Source organism: Lithobates pipiens, unplaced genomic scaffold (genome assembly GCF_037356315.1).
Source record: "Lithobates pipiens isolate NorthernLeopardFrog02 unplaced genomic scaffold, aLitPip1_a1.2 Scaffold_27, whole genome shotgun sequence".
Taxonomy (NCBI): Eukaryota; Metazoa; Chordata; class Amphibia; order Anura; family Ranidae; genus Lithobates; species Lithobates pipiens.
The window spans coordinates 136,360,387-136,374,359 of NW_027507788.1; the positions used below are offsets into that span (position 1 = coordinate 136,360,387).

Here is a 13,973-nt window from a genome sequence, read left to right on the forward strand (position 1 = left end):
TGCTAAAAAGTGTATGAACTGCTACTAAAGCCCCATACACACTATCAGATCTTCTGCTGAGTTTTTCCTTCAGATTTACCAAAACCATATAATATGAGGTCAAACCTTAGGCTCAGTTCACACAGGGGCGACACGACTTCAGGACGACTTTGTGAGGCAACTTGGAGATGACTTGAACACGACTTAGACACAACCTGGGGCGACTCGGCGACTTTTGCTACGGCCAATCAGAGAATGAGCTCTGAAGGGGGAACTCCACGCCAAATTTATGAAAAAAATTTGGCGTGGGTTCCCCCTCCGAGAGCATACCAGGCCCTTAGGTCTGGTATGGATTCCAAGGGGAACCCCCTACGCCGAAAAAACGGCGTGGGGGTCCCCCCAGATCAATACCAGACCCTTATCCGAGCACGCTACCCGGCCAGCCAGGAAAGGGGATGGGGACGAGCAGGCGGCCCCCCTCCTGAGCCATACCAGGCCGCGTGCCCTCAACATGGGGGGTGCCTTGGGGGAGGGGGGCGTGCGGCCCCCCCACCCCAAAGCACCTTGTCCCCATGTTGATGAGGACAAGGGACTCTTCCCGACAACCCTGGCCGTTGGTTGTCGGGGTCTGCGGGCGGGGGGCTTATCGGAATCCGGGAGCCCCCTTTAATAAGGGGGCCCCCGGATACCGGCCCCCCACCCTATGTGAATGAGTATGGGGTACAATGTACCCCTACCCATTCACCTGTAAAATAAAGTACAAAAAAAACACAACACACAAGATAAAATAGTTTATTGCACAGCTCTGGGGGTCTTCCATCTTCGGGGGTCTTCTCGCCAGACTCCTCCGCTATCTTCTTCTAGCTCTTTTGCTAGCGGAGGAGCCCGGCTTTTTTCCTCGCCGCCGCCCTCTTCTTCCGACTTCGGGGGTCTTGTCCCCCTCTTCGGTTCTTCTGCCGGGCCACCGCGCCTTCTGTCGCCGTCGCCGCCGCCGCCTTCCATTCTTCTTCTTCTTCTCCTGGAGATGTTGACTCGACACTCTCTCCGGCCGCAATGCCAGGGACGCGCTGCGCGGCGACTTATATAGGTACAAGGGGCGGGGTCATCGGTTGATGTCACATGGGTTGATGTCGCATGGTGACCCCGCCCCCTTACGATGTCACAGTCCCGGAGGATGCTGGGACTGTCGCCATGTGACATCAACCCATGTGACATCAACCGATGACCCCGCCCCTTGTCCTTATATAAGTCGCTGCGCAGATGACCCCGCACCTTGTCCTTATATAAGTCGCCCTGGCATTGCGGCCGAAGAGAGTGTCGAGTCAACATCTCCAGGAGAAGAAGAAGAAGAAGAAGAACGGAAGGCGGCGGCGGTGGCGGCGGCGACAGAAGACCGGGCCACCGCCTGTAAAAGAGCTATAAGAAGGCGCGGTGGCCCGGCAGAAGAACCGAAGAGGGGGACAAGACCCCCGAAGTCGGATGAAGAGGGCGGCGGCGAGGAAAAAAGTCCGGCGAATAGACCCCCGAAGATGGAAGACCCCCGGAGCTGTGCAATAAACTATTTTATCTTGTGTGTTGTGTTTTTTTTGTACTTTATTTTACAGGTGAATGGGTAGAGGTACATTGTACCCCATACTCATTCACATAGGGTGGGGGGCCGGTATCCGGGGGCTCCCGGATTCCGATAAGCCCCCCGCCCGCAGACCCCGACAACCAACGGCCAGGGTTGTCGGGAAGAGGCCCTTGTGCTCATCAACATGGGGACAAGATGCTTTGGGGTCGGGGGGCCGCACGCCCCCCTCCCCCAAGGCACCCCCCATGTTGAGGGCACGCGGCCTGGTACGGCTCAGGAGGGGGGGCCGCCCGCTCGTCCCCACCCCCTTTCCTGGCCGGCCGGGTACCGTGCTCGGATAAGGGTCTGGTATGGATCTGGGGGGACCCCCACGCCGTTTTTTCGACGTACGGGGTTACCCTTGGAATCCATACCAGACCTAAGGACCTGGTATGCTCTCGGAGGGGGAACCCACGCCAAATTTTTTTTCATAAATTTGGCGTGGAGTTCCCCCTTCAGAGCTAATAATTCTGTCAAAGTCGCCTCCGTATATACAGAGATCCGACTTGGAGGCGACCTCCATTGAAATCAATGGGTACAAGTCGCCTACAAGTCGGATTGAAGTAGTACAGGAACTTCTTTTGAAGTCGGAGCGACTTCAGTAGCGTACATTAAGACGGCTCTAATTCACTTACATTGATTTTTAAATGTTGTCCGACCTGAGGCGACTAGGGGCGACCTGAAGTCGGATCTGAGTCGCCCCTGTGTGAACCGAGCCTTAGGAGTTTCAGTTTGTATGCAATCAGGCAGGTCCTTCCACTACATTGTTTTGGTAAGTCTGAAGGAAAAACTCAGCAGAAAATCTGGTAGTGTGTATGGGGCTTAAAGCGGTAGTAAACCCGCTATTTTTTTTTTTTTTTAACACCTGCAAAGCAAAAGGCATAATGAGCTAGTATGCACCGCATACTAGCTCATTATGAAATACTTACCTTAGAACGAGGCCCCGACATCTGGCACGATCCATGCCGAGGGAGCTGACATGCTCCCTCTGCGTTTCTTCCGGGTATCGCGGCTCCGGCGCTGTGAGTGGCCGGAGCCGCGATATCGTCACCTGTACGGTTTAGGAGATATTCCCCTCGGTATGCGCCGCTGACTGCAGCGGCGCATGCGCACGAGGGGATTCTTGGCCTGAAAATCCGGCAGTGGCCGGCGGCCGGAAAGAAATCTCCCGCGCGCATGCGCGGGAGATTTCTTTCCGGCCGCCGGCCACTGCCGGATTTTCAGGCCAAGAATCCCCTCGTGCGCATGCGCCGCTGCAGTCAGCGGCGCATACCGAGGGGAATATCTCCTAAACCGTACAGGTTTAGGAGATATTTTTTTTACCTACAGGTAAGCCTTATTATAGGCTTTCCTGTAGGTAAAAGTTACAAAAAAGGGTATACAACCACTTTAAGATACAAATTCATTTTTTACATTTGGTAAACTTTCTGCACTCAATTTCTTGAATTTTAAAATCACTGATATGATCAATAAAGAAATGGTTCTATATCCACATATACAGTATAAGAAGGTTGGAATTGATGGTGGTTCTGCAGTAATTAGTAATACATTTGTAGTCCACAATGGCTTCTACTGGCAGGCAGTAACATTAACCAGCAGCTAAGTGTCACTGCAATCATTGGTAAAAGACCTTGGCTTCATCTCTGGCAATGATTTGTCAGCAGTATCTTTTTTTTCTTGTTAACTATAAAGAAATAGACACACCCAGTACATTTCAGTATAAAGGCAGGTTGGCAGGCAAGCACAGGAACAGAGAACACTTGGCAGTATCTGTGTTCTGGGAGAAGCTGTAATCCCTCAGTATGGCCACTAGATGGGGTATCTGTGCTGCAGGAAAGATTAGCAATGATTTCATGGTTGCCCTGCATACACTGCCAGCTCAGGATCACCAGGTGAGCTTACCTTCCACCTATGTATCGATCAGTCCGTCTATTTTTTTTCTCGAATTATCCATGATTTATCAAATGTAACCACCTTTCTACACAGACTTTTTTTTTTTAAATCTTTCAAATTTTTTGTTACAAAATGACTTTGCTACTTTAGCCCCCCGGAAGGATTTACCCCCTTAATGACCAGACCATTGTTTTCAATACGGCACTGCGCCACTTTAACTGACAACTGTGCGGACATGCGACGCTGTACACAAACAAAATTGATGTCCTTTTTTCCCCCACAAATAGATCTTTCTTTTGGTGGTCTCTGTGGTTTTTATTTTTTGTGCTATAAACAAAAAAAGACAATTTTGAAAAAAATAATTTCTGCTATAATACACATCCAAACAAAATGAAAAAAATCTAATTTCTTCATCAATTTAGGTCAACATGCATTCTGCTACATATTTTTGGTAAAAAATAAAAATCCCAGTAAGCGTATATTGATTGGTTTGCGCAAAAGTTATAGCGTCTACAAAATAGGGGATAGATTTAGGGACTTTTATTTTTTTTAAATTGATTTTACTGGTGATGACGGTGATCTGTGATTTTTAGCAGGACTGCGGTAGACAAATCTGACCCTAATGCCCCGTACACACGACCAGACTTTTCAACATCAAAAGTCTGACGGAATGATTCCGGCAGACTATTCGAACGTGTGTGGGCTGCAGCGGACTTTTGATTTGCAAAAGTCTGACAGACTTTAGAAATGGAACATGTTTCAAATTTTTCCAACAGAACTCTGCCGGACCTAGTTCCTACTGAGAAATCCGCTCGTGTGTGTGCTAGTCCGACGGACAAAAACCGACGCTAGGCCAGCTATTGGCTACTGGCTATGAACTTCCTTATTCTAGTCCAGTCGTACGTCATCACGTTCGAATCCGTCAGACTTTGGTGTGATTGTGTGTGGCCAAGTCCGTTCATTCGGAAAGTCCGTCAGAACTCTGTCACAACTCCGTCGAAAGTCTGTCAAACTTAGTCCCTCGAAAAGTCTGGTCGTGTGTACGCGGCATAAGTGACACTTTGTGGAGAATGTATAAATGACATTGGCAGGGAAGGGGTTAACACTAGGGGGCAATCAAGGGGTTAACTGTGTTCTCTGGGTGTGTTATAACTGTGTGGGGGTGGGCTTACTGGCACAACACAGATCACTTGATCACTAGGAACAGAAGATCTCCATATTGTCCGCCGTCAGATTGGGGATCGACCTTGTTTACAGATCCGCGTTCTGCCTCTCTGTACTGCGATTGCGGGTGGCCGGTGGACATAGAGTCCGCACCATCACATGCATATACTGACATACGGGTATGTCGGTTTGCACAGCCGAGCCACCTTGCTGCAGTATATATATATGCAGTAGGCTGTTGCCAAGTTGTTAAACCCCCAAACACTTGTATATTTTTTGAAAGCAGAGGCCCTGTAGAATAAAATGGTGGCAGGTGTAAGCTTTCTTTTGATTTTTCCTGCATGTGCAATGGGAAGTGAATAAATCTTTCCCTAAAGTATGGGGAATTCTCCTATAATACAACTGCTATAGAACAGGTACAAAAAAAAAGAAAAGCTAAAATCACAGCAACAGTAGCTCCTAATTAGGGATGAGCTTGGTGTTCGACTCGAATGCATGTTTCACTCAAACATCGGCCGTTCGCCTGGTCGGCGAATTCAGAACTTTATGGACCGTTCGCACCAAATTCATGTGGCGGTCACGGCCCACAATGCACTACGCCATCGCAGTGCATTGCTGGCTCATGATTGGCCAAGCATGCACTGTGACCCCGCATGCTTGGCCAATCACAGAGCTGGGAGCGAGGAGAGCCATAATTGGCCACAGGCAGGATGCCTGTGGCCAATTATAGCTCAGAGGGTTTAGTACACGCCCCACACTATATAAGGCCGCCAGCATGGCAGCCTTGTGTAGTGTGTTCTGGCGTGCAGGGAAAGAGCAAGATAGGCAGGGACAGTGTGTTCTTTTCTCAAGCATCTGCAGGAGTTAAAGTGGCTATTGTGTGCCTCCAGCACAGTATACACCTGTATCTACCCCTTATTGCTGGTGTTCTCTAATACAGGCATCTGCAGGAGTTAGTGGGTGTTGTGTGCCTCCAGCACAGTATACACCTATATCTACCCTTTTATGCTGGTGTTCTCTAATACAGGCATCTGCAGGAGTTAGTGGGTGCTGTGTGCCTCCAGCACAGTATACACCTGAAGATACCCCTTATTGCTGGTATTGTCTGTTGCATATCTTGCATATTAGCCTTTAAAATTAGCACTTTTGATTTTGAACGTTCCAGTCCCATAGACTTTAATAGGGTTCTAAAGTTTGTACGAATTTTTGGTCCGTTCGAAGGTTCTGGTGTGAACCGAACCGGGGGGTGTTCGGCTCATCCCTACTCCTAATTAGGGATGAGTTCAGGCATGTCCGAATCCTAGTCTGATCCTACCTCAGTGATCCCACCAGGAGGCAGTCATTGTACTGAGCCAATCATAAGCTGCCAAGGCATTCTTCATCCTGCAGATGCATGTATACATGTGGTGGGATCGCTCAAGTGGGTTTGGACTAGGATTTGAACATGCCTGAGCTAATCCCTACTCTTTATTAGTGACATCTGTGACTTAATACGGTGCAGCAACTTCATACTTTTTGGTCCAGGCAACACAGACACAGCAAGGTCAATGAGTTTACTTGTGTTTTCTATCTGTAATTGCCGGTCATCAGGGAGTTTCTTGTCTCTGTTCCCTCTTGTGGCTATTTCAGCTGTGGACAACCACACATTTTTTTTTCTCAGTTTGCATAAGAACCCCTGCAGAGAAATATCTTCCAGGATCCGCAGAAGAGCAGAATTCTCAGCACAGTCTTTATGTGGATGAGGACCAAAGGAGAAAGCATATCTAAGGTCTTATGTTGCAGAGTTTTTATTTGCTTCAAATGGATATTGCATTCTCATACAAGTCTATGGGAATTCAAAGCCCATTTCAAGTAGGTCATAAGAGGTCAAATGCCCTTACACTATAATACCAAAAGTATTGTGATGACTGCCTTTACATGCACATTAAGTTTAATGGCATCCCAGTCTTAGTCCATAGGTTTGAATATTGAGTCACAACAATAAATCACCTCTAACGTCCTTACTATATGGATGTTGCTGCATTATAAAAAAAACAAAAACAAACTATTAGTTTAGTTTTTTACATTTCAGAATGGGGTGTACCAATATTGTGCAGAATAATAAAGGGTGCCTTGACTGAAAAAAAGGTTGAGAAACACTGCCTTAGGTAATGCACGAAACTGGTGCACCCATCTACTGATCTAGCTATTTTACTTTTATTTTATGTTTTTTACACAATCTTTTTTGTTTACAATCTTCTCCTTTAACGAGGAGAAAAGGATACAACGTAGTTCTCTCTGTGCAAGGGGAGAAAGAACATGGGGTGGTCTGTATAGTGACTGGCAATCACACAAATATGTGACCAAGAGATGGTCCTTCTGGCTCCCAGTCATTATTATAAGACCTGAAACTTAATCTTTGTGCTGAAAACACACTGCAGAGCACTCCAGCTGGCCTTATCTCAGTGAAACTTTGGACTGAGCTGGTCAATAGGCAATGTGTCACTCCTATTCATTCAATACTATGTGCACATTTCAGCAAACCAAACTGGCTTTTCATAGCAGTACAGTACAAAGAAATTGGAAAGCAAGTGAGACCTCTACCTGCTGCATGGATATAATGTTTATGCCCAATATTACATACTTAACCACCTTCAGACCGGACCATTTTGCTGGTAAATGACCAGAGGTCTTTTTACAATTTGGCACTGCGCTGCTTTAACTGGTAATTGCGCGGTCATGCAATGTTGTACCCAAACAAAATTTGCGTCCTTTTCTTCCCACAAATAGAGCTTTCTTTTGATGGTATTTGATTGCCTCTGCGATTTTTATTTTTTGCGATATAAACGTAAAAAGACCGCAAATTTTGAAAAAAAATGATATTTTCTACTTTTTGTTATTAGAAAAATCCAATAAACTCAATTTTAGTCATACATTTAGACCAAAATGTATTCAGCCACATGTCTTTGGTAAAAAAAAAGTCAATAATTGTATATTTATTGGTTTGCGCAAAAGTTGTCACATCTACAAACTAAGGTACGTTTTCTGGAATTTACGCAGCTTTTAGTTTACGACTGCCTATCTCATTTCTTGAGGTGCTAAAATGGCAGGAAAGTACAAAACCCCCCCAAATGACCCCATTTTGGAAAGTAGACACCCTAAGGAAATTGATAAGTGGCATGTTGAGCCCATTGAATATTTTATTTTTTTGCCTCAAGCGATTGAATAATGACAAAAAATAAATTTTTATTTTTTTTTACACAAAGTTGTCACTAAATGATATATTGCTCACACATGCTATGGGCATATGTGAAATGACACCCCAAAATAAATTCTGCTGCTTCTCCTGAGTACGGGGATACCACATATGTGGGACTTTTTGGGAGCCTAGCCGCGTACGGGGCCCCGAAAACCAAGCACCGCCTTCAGGCTTTCTAAGGGCGTACATTTTTGATTTCACTTCTCACTACCTATTACAGTTTTGAAGGCCATAAAATGCCAAGATGGCACAAAACCCCCACAAATGACCCCATTTTAGAAAGTAGACACCCCAAGCTATTTGCTGAGAGGCATTTTGAGTCCATGGATTATTTTATATTTTGCCACAAGTTGCGGGAAAATTACAAACTTTAATTTTTTTTTATTTTTTTTTCACAAAGTTGTCACTAAATGATATATTGCTCACACATGCTATGGGCATATGTGAAATGACACCCCAAAATAAATTCTGCTGCTTCTCCTGAGTACGGGGATACCACATATGTGGGACTTTTTGGGAGCCTAGCCGCGTACGGGGCCCCGAAAACCAAGCACCGCCTTCAGGCTTTCTAAGGGCGTTACAGTTTTGAAGGCCATAAAATGCCAAGATGGCACAAACCCCCCCCAAATGACCCCATTTTGGAAAGTAGACACCCCTAAGTTTAGGGGTACACTAGTGAGACTAGGTAATAAATGGCGGGTGCCCTGAAACTATAAAAAAAATAACTAACCAACCAGCGTCACCTGTAACAGTTATATGGTGATCACTGGTGAAAGGGTTAACTAGGGGGCAATCAGGGGGCTTTATGCGGTAGTATATGGGGGTCCCTGGCACTATAAAAAGCTGCGGCGAACCTAAATACCTACCTGCCTAACTAGCGTCACCTGTGACACTAATACAGTGATCAGAAAAACGATCGCTTATTAGGCTGGGTTCACACTGGAGCGATGTGGGAACGCCACGAATGCGCGGCGGGTTCCCGCATCACATGCCTCCCGGCGGCAGTTCACACTGCCCTATGCGAACTGCTGGGAGTGTCAGTGAAATGTTAATGACACCCCCAGATCAGTTCGCATATCGCAGTGCGATCTGCAAACTCGGATCGCATGGTGTGAACACCCATGCGATCCGATTCTGCTGCGGACCAAAAAAAGGGTCCCGTGCGAGTTTGCGGCGGGTGCGGCGGGTGCGACACGAATTCAGCCATACTATCTGCATGGCTGAACTCGAATCGCACAGAGATCGGATGTGATTTGCACTGCAGTGCGGTGCGAATCACATCCGTTCTCATAAACCGCTGCAATGTGAACCCAGCCTTAGTGACACTGGCGACGGGGGGTGATCACGGGGTTAAACCTTTATTGGGGGGGTTAGGGGGGTACCTTAGAACTAAAGGGGGCTAACCCTAACTGCCCTAACAGTTATTACAGTCACAAATGACACCCGCCGGGTGATCAGGGGGTTAAACCTTTATTATTAGGTAATAAATGGCGGGTGCCCTGAAACTATAAAAAAATAACTAACCAACCAGCGTCACCTGTAACAGTTATATGGTGATCACTGGTGAAAGGGTTAACTAGGGGGAAATCAGGGGGCTTTATGCGGTAGTATATGGGGGTCCCTGGCGCTATAAAAAGCTGCGGCGAACCTAAATACCTACCTGCCTAACTAGCGTCACCTGTGACACTAATACAGCGATCAGAAAAATGATCGCTTATTAGGGTGGGTTCACACTGGAGCGATGCGGGAACGCCATGAATCCGCGGCCGGTTCCCGCATCGCATGCCTCCCGGCGGCAGTTCACACTGCCTTATGCGAACTGCTGGGAGTGTCAGTGAAATGTTAATGACACCCCCAGATCAGTTCGCATATCGCAGTGCGATCTGCAAACTCGTATCGCATGGTGTGAACACCCATGCGATCCGATTCTGCTGCGGGCCAAAAAAAGGGTCCCGTGCGAATTTGCGGCGGGTGTGGCGGGTGCGACACGAATTCAGCCATACTATCTGTATGGCTGAACTCGAATCGCACAGAGATCGGATGTGATTTGCACTGCAGTGCGGTGCGAATCACATTCGTTCTCATAAACCGCTGCAATGTGAACCCAGCCTTAGTGACACTGGCGAGGGGGGGTGATCACGGGGTTAAACCTTTATTGGGGGGGTTAGGGGGGCACATTAGAACTAAAGGGGGCTAACCCTAACTGCCCTAACAGTTATTACAGTCACAAATGACACCAATGCAAAAAAAAAAAAAAAAAAAAAAAGCAATTGGTGTCACTGTGACTGGGGGGGCAGGGGTAATTGGGGGGTGATCGGAGGGTAAAGGGGGGGTGTGAGTGTGCCTGGCATGTTCTACTGTGTAGTGTAGTGCTTGTGCAACTCACCGATGCTCTCTCCTCGGTGCCAGAACGAAAAATACCGACACGGAGGAGAGAATACATCACTTCCTCTCCTGTGTTTACATTACAGGAGAGGAAGTGATGTCACGGGACATTTTCATTCGTCGGGAGCGATCGCGAGGGGGTGGCCATGAATGAATGGCCGTCCCCTCGTCCGGGATCGCTCCCGAACTAATACCGACCGCCGCAGGCACCGGGCAGGCAAGGACGTACATGTAAGCCCTTATGCCTGCCCGTGCCATTCTGTCGACGTACATCGTCGTGCGGCGGTCGGCAAGTGGTTAAATGGCTAAAACAAAATAACATTTCTTTACACTTTAAATGTTCACTTTATTATAGTCCTGACTTTAATAAAGAAAGTCAAAACAAAACCACTACACATTTCTGTCAAACCCAACATATGCTAAAAAGTGTATGAACTGCTACTAAAGCCCCATACACACTATCAGATTTTCTGCTGAGTTCTTCCTTCAGATTTACCAAAACCATATAATATGAGGTCAAACCTTAGGCTCGGTTCACAAAGGGGCGACACGACTTCAGGACAACTTTGTGAGGCAACTTTGAGACGACTTGAACACGACTTAGACACGACCTTACAAGTCGCCCCAGGCCAGGAGACTTTTGCCGCGGCCAATCAGAGAATGAGCTCTGAAGGGGGAACTCATTTTATGAAAAAAATTTGGCGTGGGTTCCCCCTCCGAGAGCATACCAGGCCCTTAGGTCTGGTATGGATTCCAAGGGGAACCCCCTACGCCGAAAAAATGGCATGGGGGTCCCCCTAGATCCATACCAGACCCTTATCCGAGCACGCTACCCGGCCAGCGAGGAAAGGGGGTGGGGACGAGCGGCCGCGGCCCCCCCTCCTGAGCCGTGACATCAACCGATGACCCCGCCCCTTGTCCTTATATAAGTCGCTGCGCAGCGCATCCCTGGCATTGCGGCCGGAGAGAGTGTCGAGTCAACATCTCCAGGAGAAGAAGAAGAAGAAGAACGGAAGGCGGCGACAGAAGTCCGGGCCACCGCCTGTAAAAGAGCTATAAGAAGGCGCGGTGGCCCGGCAGAAGAACCGAAGAGGGGGACAAGACCCCCGAAGTCGGAAGAAGAGGGCGGCGGTGAGGAAGAAAGCCGGGCTCCTCCGCTAGCAAAAGAGCTAGAAGAAGATAGCGGAGGAGTCCGGCGAGAAGACCCCCGAAGATGGAAGACCCCCGGAGCTGTGCAATAAACTATTTTATCTTGTGTGTTGTGTTTTTTTTGTACTTTATTTTACAGGTGAATGGGTGGGGGTACATTGTACCCCATACTCATTCACATAGGGTGGGGGGCCGGTATCTGGGGCCCCCTTATTAAAGGGGGCTCCCGGATTCCGATAAGCCCCCCGCCCGCAGACCCCGACAACCAACGGCCAGGGTTGTCGGGAAGAGGCCCTTGTGCTCATCAACATGGGGACAAGGTGCTTTGGGGTGGGGGGCCGCACGCCCCCCTCCCCCAAGGCACCCCCCCATGTTGAGGGCACGCGGCCTGGTACGGCTCAGGAGGGGGGTGCGCCCGCTTGTCCCCACCCCCTTTCCTGGCCGGCTGGGTAGCGTGCTCGGATAAGGGTCTGGTATGGATCTGGGGGGACCCCCACGCCGTTTTTTCGGCATAGGGGGTTCCCCTTGGAATCCATACCAGACCTAAGGGCCTGGTATGCTCTCGGAGGGGGAACCCACGCCATTTTTTTTTTTCATAAATTTGGCGTGGAGTTCCCCCTTCAGAGCTAATAATTCTGTCAAAGTCGCCTCCGTATATACAGAGATCCGACTTGGAGGCGACCTCCATTGAAATCAATGGGTACAAGTCGCCTACAAGTCGGATTGAAGTAGTACAGGAACTTCTTTTGAAGTCGGAACGATTTCAGTAGCGTGCATTAAGACGGCTCTTATTCAGTTACATTGATTTTTAAATGTTGTCCGACCTGAGGCGACTAGGGGCGACCTGAAGTCAGATCTGAGTCGCCCCTGTGTGAACCGAGCCTTAGGAGTTTCAGTTTGTATGCAATCAGGCAGGTCCTTCAACTACATGGTTTTGGTAAGTCTAAAGGAAAAACTCAGCAGAAAATCTGGTAGTGTGTATGGGGCTTAAGATACAAATTCATTTTTTACATTTGGTAAACTTTCTGCACTCAATTTCTTGAATTTTAAAATCACTGATATGATCAATAAAGAAATGGTTCTATATCCACATATACAGTATAAGAAGGTTGGAATTGATGGTGATTCTGCAGTAATTTGTAATACATTTGTAGTCCACAATGGCTTCTACTGGCAGGCAGTAACATTAACCAGCAGCTAAGTGTCACTGCAATCATTGGTAAAAGACCTTGGCTTCATCTCTGGCAATGATTTGTCAGCAGTATCTTTTTTTTCTTGTTAACTATAAAGAAATAGACACACCCAGTACATTTCAGTATAAAGGCAGGTTGGCAGGCAAGCACAGGAACAGAGAACACTTGGCAGTATCTGTGTTCTGGGAGAAGCTGTAATCCCTCAGTATGGCCACTAGATGGGGTATCTGTGCTGCAGGAAAGATTAGCAATGATTTCATGGTTGCTCTGCATACACTGCCAGCTCAGGATCACCAGGTGAGCTTACCTTCCACCTATGTATCGATCAGTCCGTCTATTTTTTTTCTCGAATTATCCATGATTTGTCAAACGTAACCACCTTTCTACACAGACTTTTTTTTTTTAAATCTTTCAAATTTTTTGTTACAAAATTACTTTGCTACTTTAGCCCCGGAAGGATTTACCCCCTTAATGACCAGATCATTGTTTTCAATACGGCACTGCGCCACTTTAACTGACAACTGTGCGGACATGCGACGCTGTACACAAACAAAATTGTCCTTTTTTTCCCCACAAATAGATCTTTCTTTTGGTGGTATTTGATCACCTCTGTGGTTTTTATTTTTTGTGCTATAAACAAAAAAAGACAATTTTGAAAAAAATACTTTCTGCTATAATACACATCCAAACAAAATTAAAAAAATCGAATTTGTTCATCAATTTAGGTCAACATGCATTCTGCTACATATTTTTGGTAAAAAAAAAAAAATCCCAGTAAGCGTATATTGATTGGTTTGCGCAAAAGTTATAGCGTCAAAATAGGGGATAGATTTAGGGAATTTTAATTTTTTTAAATTGTTTTTACTGGTAATGACGGTGATCTGCGATTTTTAGCGGGACTGCGGTAGACAAATCTAAGTGACACTTTGTGGAGACCAGTACCACCAATACAGTGCTAAAAAAATGCACTGATGAATGTATAAATGACATTGGCAGGGAAGGGGTTAACACTAAGGGGCAATCAAGGGGTTAACTGTGTTATCTGGGTGTGTTATAACTTTGTGGGGATGGGCTTACTGGCACAACACAGATCACTTGATCACTAGGAACAGCAGATCTCCATATTGTCCGCCGTCAGATTGGGGATCGACCTTGTTTACATAGGCAGATCCGCGTTCTGCCTCTCTGTACTGCGATCGCGGGTGGCCGGTGGACATAGAGTCCCGCACCATCACATGCATATACTGACATACGGGTATGTCGGTTTGCACAGCCAAGCCACCTTGCCGCAGTATATATATATGCAGTAGGCTGTTGCCAAGTTGTTAAACCCCCAAACACTTGTATATTTTTTGAAAGC

At 47.1% G+C, this 13,973-nt stretch overlaps 1 protein-coding gene across 2 annotated transcripts in view; it reads left to right on the forward strand.

Annotated features, from left to right (window-relative positions):
- Positions 1-3,333: 3,333 nt before the first annotated feature.
- DHDH (dihydrodiol dehydrogenase) overlaps positions 3,334-13,973 on the forward strand; it is a 41,306-nt gene continuing 30,666 nt past the window's right edge. Inside the window, exon 1 of one of the 2 annotated variants that reach the window (XM_077457526.1) lies at positions 3,334-3,483. In XM_077457526.1, coding sequence (XP_077313652.1) covers positions 3,394-3,483 — 90 coding nt within the window. In that variant the 5' untranslated portion in view covers positions 3,334-3,393. Of the gene's footprint in view, positions 3,484-12,756; positions 12,911-13,973 lie in introns of those variants that run through there. The other variant, XM_077457525.1, reaches the window with a different exon arrangement.